Source organism: Anomaloglossus baeobatrachus, chromosome 1, assembly GCF_048569485.1.
Source record: "Anomaloglossus baeobatrachus isolate aAnoBae1 chromosome 1, aAnoBae1.hap1, whole genome shotgun sequence".
In the NCBI taxonomy this organism is placed as follows: domain Eukaryota; kingdom Metazoa; phylum Chordata; class Amphibia; order Anura; family Aromobatidae; genus Anomaloglossus; species Anomaloglossus baeobatrachus.
Window position 1 is genome coordinate 629,769,964 of NC_134353.1, and position 15,311 is coordinate 629,785,274.

At 47.9% G+C, this 15,311-nt stretch overlaps 1 protein-coding gene across 1 annotated transcript in view; it reads right to left on the bottom strand.

Annotated features, from left to right (window-relative positions):
- Positions 1-1,664: 1,664 nt before the first annotated feature.
- Positions 1,665-15,311, bottom strand: part of GMPR2 (guanosine monophosphate reductase 2) — a 46,434-nt gene continuing 32,787 nt past the window's right edge. Inside the window, exons 8-10 of the mRNA XM_075319005.1 lie at positions 11,753-11,795; positions 2,456-2,615; positions 1,665-2,367 (exon numbers count right to left, since the gene is read on the bottom strand). Of these exons, the coding sequence (XP_075175120.1) occupies positions 2,181-2,367; positions 2,456-2,615; positions 11,753-11,795 (390 nt within the window). The 3' untranslated portion in view covers positions 1,665-2,180. The remainder of the gene's footprint in view (positions 2,368-2,455; positions 2,616-11,752; positions 11,796-15,311) is intronic.

Below are 15,311 nucleotides of genomic sequence, written 5' to 3' on the forward strand. Positions count from 1 at the left end.
TCATTTTTTGCTCGTCGCTCTCCCGCTGTGAAGCACACATCGCTGTGTGTGACAACGAGAGAGCGACGAACTGAAGCGAGCAGGGAGCAGGAGCTGGCTTCTGGCAGCCTGCGGTAAGTTGTAACCACGGTAAACATCGGGTAACCAAGAAGCCCTTTCCTTGGTTACCCGATATTTACATTAGTTACTAGCACCGCGCTCCCCCGCTGCCAGTGCCGGGTCCCTGCTCCCTGCACTCCTAGCCAGAGTACACATCGGGTTAATTACCCGATGTGTACTCCAGCTACGTGAGCAGGGAGCCAGCACTGGCAGCGTGAGAGCACATCGCTTAGCGCTGGCTCCCTGCACACGGAGCTGGAGCCAGAGTACACATCGGGTAATTAACCCGATGTTTACCCTGGCTAGGAGAGCAGGGAGCCAGCGCTAAGCGGTGTGCGCTGGTAACCAAGGTAAATATCGGGTAATGGTTACCCGATATTTACCTTAGTTACCAAGTGCAGCATGGCTTCCACAGCGACGCGTGTCGTTATGATCGCTGCTGCGTCTGCTGTGTTTAACAGCTAAGCAGCGATCATAACAGCGACTTACCAGGTCGCTGTTGCGTCACAGAAAATCGTGACGTAACAGCGACATCGTTGTCGCTGTCGCTATGTGTGAACCCAGCTTAAGGCTCACATCACACATAACATTCAATGTTTGCCAAGATAGGCACTGAAAATATCTATAGGCCCCATATGACCTGGTGTATGCAGAACAGTAGACTTTAAGGATAAAACATGCTGGTATAATATTCCATGCAAAAATATACAGTGAAAAAGTAATAACTTGCAATATAGGGTTTTCGTTTTGATTATTTTACAGGAACCTATTATTATTATTATATTATTAGCCCTTTGTTTGTCTACACAGTATAATACACGGCATCGCAGGCTTCCGATATAGTATTATAACGGGAGATCCTCCTAACATATACCTTTGATGTGGTGCTAATCAAGACTAAAGCCTGCTTTACACGGGACGACCGATTGTGCAATTTCACAATCGATCGTACCCGCCCCCGTCGTTTTTGCGTCACGGGCAAATCGCTGCCCGTGGCGCACAAACTCGTTTAACCCCCGTCACACGTACTTACCTTCTGGACGACCTCGCGGTGGGCGACGAACATCCACTTCCTGAAGTGGGAGGGACGTTTGGCGTCACAGCGACGTCACACAGCCGCCGGCCAAAAGAAGCGGAGGGGCGGAGATGAGCGGGACGTAAACATCCCGCCCACCTTCTTCCTTCCGCATAGCCGGCGGTAGCCGCGGGACGGAGGTAAGCTGCTGTTCATCGTTCCCGGGGTGTCACACGGAGCGGCGTGTGCTACCCCGGGAACGATGAGCAACCGGCACCAATTTAATTAAAGATTATGAAACCGAGCGACGAGTACACGACTCACGATTTGTGAGCAATACTGCGTCGCTCGGAGGTGTCATACAGCCCAACGTTGCAAGCGATGCCGGATGTGCGTCTTAAAAACCGTGACCCCGACGATCTATCGCACAATAGATCGTCTCGTGTAAAGCACCCTTAAGATGACTAATTTGGGCTCCTTGTTGGTGGAGCTGCATATATGCATCTATGGAAAATGTTCAAGCAAAGTAAAAGAATTTAGTAATGAACTGTTATTTTTAAATGTTTTTAATTAAAACATAGTCTTAAATTAATTTTAAGATTTAAAGCACATAAACAATACATACTGCTGGGATAATAATCAGCAGTATGACATTGGCCCCTGCACAGAAATGTTACATGTAAAACATACAATGTAGATCACCTTATGGAAATGTGAGCCTTTCAGACCAGAAGTGGAATGCAATGAATAGGCAGCAATAGGCATAGATGTGAATTGTAAATAGCATCATATACTGTATATGATTTGGTTAAAAGACTTAATGTGAACTTTGCACATTGAACATGGTGATCTATTTTCTGGGCAAATTCATACCTTGTGAGAAAACATTCAGTAAAACATGCAACTTAATGATTTTCTCACTAATGGTTAAGGAGTCCAGTGGATAGTCCTATTCAGTCACATTTATTCAGGAAGATCATCCACTAAACTCAGAAGCAAATAGAACACCAAGTTCAATGTAATCGGTTCTCTTGAAATTAAGAACGACCTACTAAATAAATTACACTCATGGGTTGCTAAAAGTGGGGTTAAGTTGTTGGGTCACTCTGATGAAGGTTGTTCTTCGGCTTAGTTCCTTTAGTTTGCCAGCACCTACGTAGGTGCAGGTGGAACGAATTCCACCAAGTATGTCTCTAACGGTCTCTTCCACATCTCCTCGGTAAGGGACCTCCACGGTTTTTCCTTCAGAAGCTCTAGATTCAAGCAAACAAAATTAAGGGTCTTATGACTTTTGGGTTCTAGCGTAAAATCACACTGGTAAAGGAATGGCAAACTACCTACCTGTACTCTGCCACTCCGCCAGCATGCTTCTTCATTGCCGTTTCTGAACTCATACCATAGAATAATTTATACTTCTTCCCATTCTTCTCAATGGTTTCACCTCCAGATTCAGTGTGACCTGAGAACATGCCCCCCAGCATGACAAAGTCGGCTCCAGCACCTACAACAAAAATAGGAACTTTTTTTAGTCTTTATGCAGTATATATTAGACATGTAGACCTCACTGGAGGCAAACGTGAACCCCTTCAAGGTTTTTTTTCCATTTTTGTGCTTTTTTTTCCTCCCCTTCTTTCAAGTGCTATAAGTTTTACATTTTTTGGCCATATAACCATATGAGGGTTTGCTTTTTGGGGGTCGAGTTACAGTTTTGAAAAACACAATACAATTTATTTGAAAACAGGGAAAAAAATCCAAGTCCTGTGAAAAAACCCACAATTCCACCTAAAATGGCCAATGTGATTCTTTTGCTACACCAAAATTGTATTTGTTGTTATTTTATTGGTGAATTTTCTTTGAAATTTTAAATAAATTAGCGACAAATAGTGTATAATTGATCAAGAACTTGACGGACCTATGTCTTTTCTTCCACCTATGTAAAAAAAAACCAAAAAAAACAACATTTGGTGTGTGTCACCATATTTTGGGACATTTTCATTTTTCAGTTGATAAAATTGTATGAGGCTTGTGTTTTGCTTGGCAGACTGACTTTTATTAGTATTATTGCAGATTATATGACGTTTTGAATGATTTTTATTGTATTTTTTGAGGAAGGTGCATCAACTAAAAAAAAAGTAATTTTGGTGTGTTCATCTTTTTTTTTTTAACGGCGATTACTGTGTGTTAAATAATTTTATAGCTTCATAAATTAGACTTTTATACATGTTAAAAAAAATTTCTTTTTTTTTTACTTTTTCTTTAGTTTCTATAGAGAAGTTGAATCTGCGATTGGTTGTTTGATTGTTCCTTATATTGCAATGTCACAGGCTGGGTTTCACAAGAGTACTAAGATGGATGCCATCATAACCCATCAACACATCACGTCCTTCCCCCAGATCACACCCCTATACGTTCTATGTCACAAAGAGGTTAATGGATGTGGTTAAAGCAGTATGCTCATTTGAAAGCATATTATGCGTTGCACATAAATTTTATAGTCAGAACCTGAAATTCCAGTTTTATTAGTGGATGCCGACCGTGATAAACTTAGAAGTCATGGTCAATAGTAAACAGTCAGACAGATATAGGAAATAGATATAGGAAAGCCCCTCTCACCCCATCGCCCTCTTTGCTACCAAAAATCAATCGCAAGGTGCCAATGGGTTGTCATAACAGCTAGGTGTCTACTGAAGACATCTTTGTACTACTTAACCCCTTCAGCCCCAAGCCTATTTTGACCCTAAAGACCAGGCCATTTTTTGCAATTTTGACCAGTGTCACTTTATGAGGTTATAACTCTGGAACGCTTCAACGGATCCCGGTGATTCTGAGATTGTTTTTTCGTGACATATTGGGCTTCATGTTAGTGGTAAATTTAGGCCGATATTTTTTGTGTTTTTTTGTGAAAAAAACAGAAATTTTGCAAAAATTTTGAAAATTTTGTAATTTTCGAACTTTGAATTTTTATGCTCTAAAATCAACGAGACATATGACACAAAATAATTAATAAATAACATTTCACACATGTCTACTTTACATCAGAACAATTTTGGGGAAAAAAAAAAAATTAAGGAAGTTATAGGGGTTCAAGTTTATGAGCAATTTCTCATTTTTTTACAACAAAATTTACAAAGCCACTTTTTTTTAGGGACCACATCACATTTGAAGCGATTTTGAAAGGTCTACATGACACAAAACACCCAAAAGTTACACCATTCCAAAAACGGCACCCCTCAGGCTACTCAAAACCACATTCAACAAGGTTATTAACCCTTATGGTGCTTCACAGTAACTAAAGCAATGTGGAAGGAAAAAATGAACATTTTACTTTTTGCAACAAAAATGTTAATTTAGCCTCAAATATTGCATTTCACAAGGGTAGCAGGATTAAATGAACCCCCAAAATTTGTTGGGCAATTTCTTCTGAGCACGCAGATACCTCATATGTGGCGAAAAACCACTGTTTGGGCGCACGGCAACACTCGGAAGGGAAGGAGCGTAATTTGACTTTTTGAACAGAAAATTAGCTGGAATCGTTAGCCGCACCATGTTGCATTTGGAGAGCCCCTGAGGTGCCGAAACAGTGGAGCTCCCCCACATGTGACCCCATTTTGGAAACTAGACCCCTCATGGAATTTATCTAGATGTTTATTGAGCACTTTGAGCCTCTGGAGGCTTCACAAAAGTTAATAGAGTTGAACCGTGAAAATAAAAAAAAAAATTTTTACCACAAAATTGTTACTTCAACCAGGTAGCTTTTTGTTTTCACAAGGGTATCAGGAAAAATTGCACTATAAAATGTATGGTGCAATTTCTCCTGAGTACACATATACCTCATATGTGTTGGAAATCAAATGTTTGAGCGCACAGCAGGGCTTGGAAGGCAAGGAGCGTCATTTGACTTTTCAAACGCAAAATTGTCTGGGATAATTAGCGTATTCCATGTTGTGTTTGGAGACCCCCTGAGGTGCCGAAATAGTGGAGCTCCCCCACATGTGACCCCATTTTGGAAACTAGACCCCTCATGGAATTTATCTAGATGTTTATTGAGCACTTTGATCCTCTGGGAGCTTCACAAAAGTTAATAGAGTTGAGCCGTGAAAATTAAAAAAAAAATTTTTTTACCACAAAATTGTTACTTCAACCAGGTAGCTTTTTTTTCACAAGGGTATCAGGAAAAATTGCACCATAAAATGTATGGTGCAATTTCTCCTGAGTACACAGATACCTCATATGTGGTGGAAATCAAATGTTTGGGCACACAGCAGGGCTCGGAATGCAAGGAGCGTCATTTGACTTTTCAAACGCAAAATTGTCTGGGATAATTAGCGTATTCCATGTTGTGTTTGGAGAGCCCCTGAGGTGCCGAAACAGTGGAGCTCCCCCACATGTGACCCCATTTTGGAAACTAGACCCCCCCATGGGATAGAAAAATAAAACAGGGCGCACGCACGAATGTTCTGCAAAAAAGGGGGGGGGGACTAGGTGGGATGGAAAAAAGTCCTGTCCAAAGTCGAGTACGACTGCAGGACGCTTGCTGATCAGGTACCTAATTGTTCAAGTTTTTTTTTTTTTTTTTATTTGGGGTGCACAAAAAAAGCAAAAACTAGAGCAACAATTACGTACCTGATCAGCCAATCACGTAGCTGATCAGCACTTGGCGGCAAGCGGGTGGGGGAGGAGGGGGGGAGAGGGAGTGGGAGATGCGATTGGGGATAGTTAGAAAAGAGCCACGAACAATACTTACAGGATGGATCAGAACAGCGGCAGATGGGGGGGGCAGCGCCATATAAAGGGAGCATCTGTGATTGTGAGACAGAGGCGGCTGGGATAGGGTGGGGGCGGATGGGAGAGGGCGCAGTGGATGCAGGAGCGGCAGAGGATGGGGTGAAGGGGGGATGGGGAGTGGGAGGTGAGATTGGGGATAGCTACCTTACAGGATGGATCTAGGCAGCAGGATCACAGGAGATGAAGGAGGCAGCAGATCGGGGAGGGTGAGAGGTGGGGGAGGGAGCGCAGCGCAGATCACGGAGGAGACAGGTGAGCAGAGCACAGATCACAGGGGTGAGAGGTGAGGGAGAGTGGACAGCAGATCACGGGGGTGACAGGTGAGGGAGCACAGATCACGGGGTGACAGGGGAGGGAGCACAGATCACGGGGGTGACAGGGGAGGGAGCGCACATCACGGCGGTGACAGAGGAGGGAGCGCACATCACGGCGGTGACAGGGGAGGGAGCGCACATCACGGCGGTGACAGGGGAGGGAGCGCACATCACGGCGGTGACAGAGGAGGGAGCGCACATCACGGCGGTGACAGAGGAGGGAGCGCACATCACGGCGGTGACAGAGGAGGGAGCGCACATCACGGCGGTGACAGGGGAGGGAGCGCACATCACGGCGGTGACAGGGGAGGGAGCGCACATCACGGCGGTGACAGAGGAGGGAGCGCACATCACGGCGGTGACAGGGGAGGGAGCGCACATCACGGCGGTGACCGGGGAGGGAGCGCACATCACGGCGGTGACAGAGGAGGGAGCGCACAGCACGGCGGTGACAGGAGAGGGAGCGCACATCACGGCGGTGACAGGGGAGGGAGCGCACATCACGGCGGTGACAGAGGAGGGAGCGCACATCACGGCGGTGGCAGGGGAGGGAGCGCACATCACGGCGGTGACAGGGGAGGGAGCGCACATCACGGCGGTGACAGGGGAGTGAGCGCACATCATGGCGGTGACAGGGGAGGGAGCGCACATCACGGCGGTGACAGGGGAGGGAGCGCACATCACGGCGGTGACAGGGGAGGGAGCGCAGCGCAGATCACGGGGGAGACAGGTGAGCAGAGCACAGATCACGGGGGTGAGAGGTGAGGGAGCACAGATCACGGGGGTGAAAGGTGAGGGAGCACAGATCACGGGGGTCAGAGGTGGCGGGAGAGCGGACAGCAGATCACGGGGGTGACAGGGGAGGGAGCACAGATCACGGGGGTGACAGGGGAGGGAGCACAGATCCCGGGGGTGACAGGGGAGGGAGCACACATCACAGGGGTGACAGGGGAGGGAGCACACATCACGGGGGTGACAGGGGAGGGAGCACACATCACGGGGGTGACAGGGGAGGGAGCACACATCACGGGGGTGACAGGGGAGGGAGCACACATCACGGGGGTGACAGGGGAGGGAGCACACATCACGGGGGTGACAGGGGAGGGAGCACACATCACGGGGGTGACAGGGGAGGGAGCACACATCACGGGGGTGACAGGGGAGGGAGCACACATCACGGGGGTGACAGGGGAGGGAGCACACATCACGGGGGTGACAGGGGAGGGAGCACACATCACGGGGGTGACAGGGGAGGGAGCACACATCATGGGGGTGACAGGGGAGGGAGCACACATCACGGGGGTGACAGGGGAGGGAGCACACATCACGGGGGTGACAGGGGAGGGAGCACACATCACGGGGGTGACAGGGGAGGGAGCATACATCACGGGGGTGACGGGGGAGGGAGCACACATCACGGGGGTGACGGGGGAGGGAGCACACATCACGGGGGTGACAGGGGAGGGGGCGGGTAGCCGATCACGGGGGTGAGAGGTGGGGGGGAGTGGGCAGCACATCACGGAGGGGAGGGGGCGCCAGCCGATCACGAGGGGGAGTGGCGGGCAGCGCATAACGGAGGAGAGGGGGCACGCAGCGCATAACGGAGGAGAGGGGGCGCGCAGCGCATAACAGAGGAGAGGGGGCGTGCAGCGCATAACGGAGGAGAGGGGGCGCGCAGCCGATCACGAGGGGAAGGGGGCCGGGCAGCAGATCGGGGAGAACGGTGACACTGTGGCAGACGGAGGAGGGCAGCGGCGGATCGGGAGGGGTGGGGGTACAGGCAGCAGATCACGAGGGGTGAGGGTGCGGGCAGCAGATCGGGGAGACAGGTGGCAGATCGCGGAGGGCAGCGGCGGACCGGGAGGTGGGGGGGTGGGGGTGCGGGCAGCAGATCACGAGGGGTGGGGGTGCGGGCAGCAGATCGGGGAGACAGGTGGCAGATCGCGGAGGGCAGCGGCGGATCGGGAGGTGTGGGGGTGGGGGTGCGGGCAGCAGATCACGAGGGGTGGGGGTGCGGGCAGCAGATCGGGGAGACAGGTGGCAGATCGCGGAGGACAGCGGCGGATCGGGAGGTGTGGGGATGCGGGCAGCAGATACGAGGGGTGGGGGTGCGGGCAGCAGATCGGGAGACAGGTGGCAGATCGCGGAGGGCAGCGGCGGCGGCGGATCGGGAGGTGTGGGGGTGAGGGTGCGGGCAGCAGATACGAGGGGTGGGGGTGCGGGCAGCAGATCGGGAGACAGGTGGCAGACCGCGGAGGGCAGCGGCGGATCGGGAGGTGTGAGGGTGTGGGCAGCAGATCGGGAGACAGGTGGCAGATCGCGGAGGGCAGCGGCGGATCGGGAGGTGTGGGGGTGAGGGTGCGGGCAGCAGATACGAGGGGTGGGGGTGCGGGCAGCAGATCGGGGAGACAGGTGGCAGATCGCGGAGGGCAGCGGCGGATCGGGAGGCTTTTCGCCGGTTTCATACAGTGCAATGGCGGCGCGGCAACTTTCGGGTACCATGCTCCGGTTACATAACAGCAAGGGACCGGAGCTTGTCGCCCTGCCATTGCACTGTATACACTCACTGTGCTGGCGTGCTGCAGGGACGACAAGTGACGGTGACGGTCACCGGCAACAGGTCCATGGCAATTGGAGAGATCGGTCACAAGGCCGATCTCTCCAATCAGAGCTGCTGGAACTGGGGGAGGGTGATCCAGTGAGGTCACCCAGCTCCAGCCAATGGCCAGTGCTACAGCTGCACTGGTCAGGGCTGGATTTCAATGTTTCAGTCATTTTAAATGGCTGGAACATTACAGTGGCTGTGATTGGTTGAGCGGCGTTCGTCAGCCAATCACAGCCTCCGTAGGTCCGGGGAGGAGGCACCACCCCTCCTGAGGTCAGGTACAGGTCCCCTCCTCCCCGAATCTGCGGTTTATGCTAACTTTTCGCAGTCACCGGAGGCTCCGGTGCCGCGATTACACCATGACGGAAAGATCCGTCCTTGGTCGTTAAGGCCCAGGGCACCATGACGGATCTTTCCGTCCATGGTCGTGAAGGGGTTAAAGGACCAAGCAATGCATTGTGGAACTTGCACCAGTGATCAGTTAATCACTCGTTCTCGTCTCATAGGGAAAATAAAAAAAAAATCTAAAAAATTTTAAAAATATTTTTGAAACAAATTCAAAACAAAAATGCAGTTAGATTTAAATTTCCTCCTTTTCTCTTCCCTCATGAACTATAAATTGACTCATGATTATAAAACAAAAAATACCCTACCAGAGGAAAAATGTAATCCTTGAGACTGCAGAGATTCTGAATCATTCTAAGCTGTTTATATATATATATCGATTAATGCTCAAACACCTGAAAGCATTCACTTCATGACTGACAGTCTTGTTAATAGACACTATCGTACAGAGGGAAGACTGGGAATTGTTAACCCCTTCAGCACCCAGCTCGTTTTCACCTTCAAGGCCAATTTTTCAATTCTGACCAATGTCACTGTGAGGTAATAACTAGAGAGGCGTGATCCCATGGAAGTTCAGTTCAGCGCATGCAGACAAACCATATCTCCACGTGTACAGACTTTGCCTGATCCACAATGGAAGTCACTAATTGGCAGTGCGGGTCTCCGCCCACATGCAGCCAGCCATAAGCAGATTACTTCTGGGGGAGAGTGGGCAGGGTTTTTCCTTTTTTTTTTTCGGGGGGAAAGGGGGGGGGGTTTACACTACATCCGATAACACTGTTGTTACCCCCAGCGTGAGTCACTCAACCACTGCAAGCGGCTCACACTGGGCAGAGCACCGAGAATACCGAGCACAGAGATGCTTGCGTGCATGACTCTCATACGTAAATCATCCGAACTCTGTTTTTTTTAAAGAAGTCGGTGTTCGGCCGAAAGACGAACCTCAGGTTCACTCATCTCTAGTAATAACTCTGGAACCTTCAATATATTCAAGTGATTCTGAGATTATTTTTTCATGACATCGTACTTCATGTTAGCGGTAAATTTAGGTTGATATTTTTTGCGTTTATTTGTGAAAACATCAGGATTTTGGAAGACATATAAAAAAAAATAGCAATTTTCAAACTTTTAATTTTGATGCCCTTAAGCAATTTACCACATGTTTACTTTACATCAGCACCATTTTCTTTTTAAACATCTTTTTTTGTTTTTAAAAAGTTAGAAGGATTAAAAGTTTATCAACAATTTATCATTTATCCAACAAAATTTACAGAACAAATTTTTTTTAGGGACCACATCAAATTTGAAGTGACTTTGAGAGGCCTATGTGACAGAAAATACCCAAAAGTGACACCATTCTAACCCCATAACGACCAGCGACTTACCTATATGTCCTGGCTGGGAAGGAGTTCCCGACCAAGGATGTATAGGTATGTCAGAGGAGCAGTGCCTGATACTATCGGAAATGGGGACGCGGCTTTCACGACAGCCGAAGCCCGGTTCTGCGCCGTCCCTGGCTGTTTAACCCCCTAAAAATGCCACGATTGATACTAATCGCAGCACTTAGGGGATTGGGAGAGGGATCGCACTCTCTCTCCCCTCTGATCGGCGCCCCTTCTACATGATCACAAGGGATCGATCATTACCATGGTGACCCGGGGTCGTCAAAAGCATTGCAATGGATTATACCTGTCAGTGTTACACTGACATAAACCATTTAGACAATGCTCATGGGATGGTCTAACAGGCTACCGTAGCTGGCAGACATGGAGGTCATCCTGATGACCTCGAATTGCCATGAATTCCATCAGGCCCTCACGATGACTTTGTGGGCGTCCCGATCGGATGGGTGAGAGAGAGCACTCCTGTTCCCAGCATCCTAAATGCTGCTATCGATATTGATCGTGGCATTTAGGGGGTTACAACAGCCACAGTCAGTGTGGGGACCATCCCTGGCCAAGACATCCGGAGCTCAGCTATCCCTTAAGCTGAGCTACTGGTGGCAATCATGCGGGCACAGCTACTGTGCCCCGCGCGATAACCAAGACATACCTATACATCATCGGTCAGCAACCCGTTTGACCATGACGCATAGGTACAGGAAATGTCGTGGAGAGGTTAAAAGGCTGTTTCATGAAGACAACCTCAGCCCATATATCCTACTAAAACAAAAGGACAACTAGGAGCTAAAAGCACTGTCCCATAAATGAAAATGAAGACTCCAACAGATAAAGCAATGTTTGCAAACATTTGGGTGTAAAACTACTTGAAATGTTGTCAAATTGTTGCGGGACTCAAACATTTTGCAGCTTTGGTGTTTTTACACCACTTGTCTACATTGATTGAAAATGGCATACAAAATGCCAGTTTTAATGAATTGGGACCTAAGATTGCATTACACTGAAAGATTATTATAACTATGAGTTCCTATAAGCAATAATTTAATGATAATCTGACAGTATAAACCAGCTGCAATCACCTGACAAAACAAGCAAAATCATTCATTGGGTAAAATGATCGTTTGTGCTACACAAAAGATCATCACTCTCAGCAGCGCATCGTCCTGTGTAAACAAGTTTAGAAACTCACCAAAGGCCTTTGCCACATCCCCTGGACAAGTGCAGCCACCATCCTGAAAAGAGAAAATGTCATGCTCTTTAGAATTCAGTATAGCTTTTTACCCAACTGCAATTAATAACGTTTATTAAAGGGGTTACTCAAGATATTATTTATGTGTCCCTCAGCTTTCTCTGCAATGTAGACAGTATATCACAAAAGTGAGTACACCCCTCACATTTTGATAAAAATTTCATTATACCTTTTCATGGGACAACACTGAAGATATGACACTTTGATACAATGTAACGGAGTCAGTTTCAAGTTGGTATAACAGGGTAAATTTGTTGTGCCCTCTAAATAACCCAGCATACAGCCATTAAGGTCTAATCCACTGGAAACACAATTGAGTACACCCCTTAAAGAAAATGGCCAAATTTTGCCCAAAGTGTTAATATTTTGTGTGGCCACTATTATTTACAAGCACTGCCTTAACTCTCTTGGGCAAGGAGATCATTAGAGCTTCACAGGAGCCCCTGGATTCTTCTTCCATTCATCCATGACATCACGGAGCTGGTGGATGTTAGAGACCTTGCGCTCCTCCACCTTCCATTTGAGGATGCTCAATAGGGTTTATGTCTGGAGACATTTTACACTCAGTTTCTGTAGCAAAGCAGTAGCCGTATTGGAGGTGTGTCATTAACATGTTGGAATACTGTTCTGTGGCCCAGTTTACAAAGGGAGAGGATCATGCTCTGCTTCAGTATGTCACAGTACATGTTGGCCTTCATGGTTCCCTCAATAAACTGTAGCTCTCCACAGCCGGCAGAAATCATGCAGCCCCAACCCATAATACTTCCACCATCATGCTTGACTGTAGGAAATACAAACTCTTCTTTGTATTCCTCACCTGGTTGTTGCCCGACACGCTAAACACCATCTAAACCAAATTTGTTAATCTTGGTGTTATCAGATCACAGGACATGGTTCCCGTAATCCATGTCTTTAGTCTACTTGTCTTCAGCAAACTATTTGCGGGCTTTCCTGTCCATCATCACTAAGAGAGGCTTCCCACTGGGATGACAGCCATGCAGATCAATTTGATGCAGTGTGCGGTATATGATCTGAACCTTGGCAGGCTGACCCACCCTACCCCTGTAATCTCTGCAGCTATGCTTTCAGCACTCATATGTCTATTTTGAATAGACAACCTTTGGATATGACGCTGAGCATGTGCACTCAACTTTTTTGGTCGAGGCCTGCTCTGAGTGGATCCTGTCTTGTTAAACCGCTGTATAATCTTGGACACTATGCTGCAGCTCAGTTTCAGGGTGATATCAATCGTTTTATAGCCTAGGTCATCTTTATGTAGAACAACAATTCAATTCTTTTTATTCAGTTACCAGTATGATAGCATGTCTAAGTGATAACACCAAATTTAACAAATCTGCTCCCCATTCACACCTGAGACCACGTAATACTAATGAGTCATATGACACCGGGGAGGGAAAATGACCCGATTCCCCTCATGCACTGTCAGCATGCAGAGAAAGTAGAATATTGCATGGACACTGTTTTAGGGCTTGTTGTAATTCCTCTCAGGTCTTGTTCTGATTTCCCTGCACGCCCTCTCCAATTGTAATCATCTCTGCCTGTCAGGAGTCCAGTATCAAGTGAGAGTATGGGGATTGCGCTCCTTACTCATTCATTTATGTCAGAAAAGTGATGCACACCAGGATGGCGCTGAGAAAAGCATATACTGCATGATGAGGCTCTATATACAATGTCTGAGTGAAGCAGTGTACTGCAGGATGGTGCTGTGGTAACAGAGGCTGATAAAAGCAGTGCTTTGAAGGATGCGGCAGAGAGGGGTAATGTACTGCAGGAATGGAATATATATGAAGATGGGTGCTGTACTTCAGGATGGGTCCAACTTCCATAGGTGGACAGAAGTGGTAAGAAGCAGGAAACTGAGAAAGGTGTATTGGAATATCAGTTTTAGACAGCAGCAGAATGGTGCAGATCCTCACAGAAAATGTACAGAGGTTGTACTGACACAGGGAACACACAGAGGGAGTTTCAGCAGCGGTGTGAGGTCAGAGGGCTCAAAGGAAAATACTGATTGAAAAAGTAGTGTGTGAAGACAAGGGAACACGTTCATTACCAGGATGTAAACCAACAAAAGAGAGGACTGTCTTTACCTGCAGAGAAAGATTTTCCAGCTATATAATGTCACGGATGTGTCTGGACCATCAGGTACTGCTACTGGGACCAGGTGCAGAAGGGCCCGTCGATCGTCCAGACATTAATGGATGCTGTCCCTTTAAGTTTAGGGGTTTTTTTCTGTTCCTTGCCAGGTTGGAGGAGCCTTTCCTCCAGCTGGTGATTAAGGCCACCAGTGTGGGTTATACTCTTCACTTGGAGAAGTTGCTTGCTCTGGTGTGCATATTGCTTCAGACTTCTGTATTTTCTGAAGATTCCCTCTCAAAGATAAGTTGCTGTTTTTTCCTTTTTCCCCTTTTGCTGGTTATTTTTGTGTTTGTTTTTCCCTCCGTTGATTGGTGAGTGGTGGGATTTAGTCCTAGGGACTGGCTAGGAGACAGGAGCACGTTGGCGGGCCACACCTCCTAACCATTACAGGTACCTGTGGTTTGAGGGTAAGCGCAGGGACCCCCTGCAGGAGCCCTTAGTCCCCCCCCATTCTTTGTGTTACAGCCTCCCTTATTCCTTGGAGTCCACTTGCTGGGTGTCTCTCCCCACACCCAGCGTGACATATATAAATTTAGAAAGCAGAACTACTTATGGAGATTATAGGCATTTTGAAGATTTTTCATGGATTTTGGGTTCCGAAACCCATCTCAAAATCTAAAAATATCCAAAATGCCTAAATAGATAGTTTTCCTTTGATTATTTATGAAAATCCTTCTCTGCATGGGAACACAGTCCACTCCTTTGTTGGTTTATATCCTAAAAATGGACGTACCTTTGTCTTCACAAACTACTTTTTCCATTAATCTTTTGTTTCTCTGATCGCTCTCAACTCTCCTCACCCACAAACTTAAGGTACCGACACACTAAGCAACGCTCCAGCGATCCCACCAGCAACCTGACCTGGCAGGGATTGCTGGAGCGTCGCTACACGGGTTGCTGGTGAGCTGTCACACAGGCAGATCTCACCAGCAACCAGTGACCAGCCCCCAGCCAGCAGCGACGCGTGGAAGCGATGCTGCGCTTGGTAACTAAGGTAAATATCGGGTAACCAACCCGATATTTACCTTGGTTACCAGCGCACACCACTTAGCGCTGGCTCCCTGCACTTCTAGCCAGAGTACACATCGGGTTAATTACCCGATGTGTAGTCTGGCTATGTGTGCAGGGAGCAGGGAGCCGGCACTGACAGCGTGAGAGCGGCGGACACTGGTAACGAAGGTAAATATCGGGTAACCAAGGAAAGGGCTTCTTGGTTACCCGATATTTACATTGGTTACCAGCGTCAGCAGAAGCCGGCTCCTGCTGCCTGCACATTCAGTTGTTGCTCTGTCGCTGTCACACACAGCGATCTGTGCTTCACAGCGGGAGAGCAACAACTAAA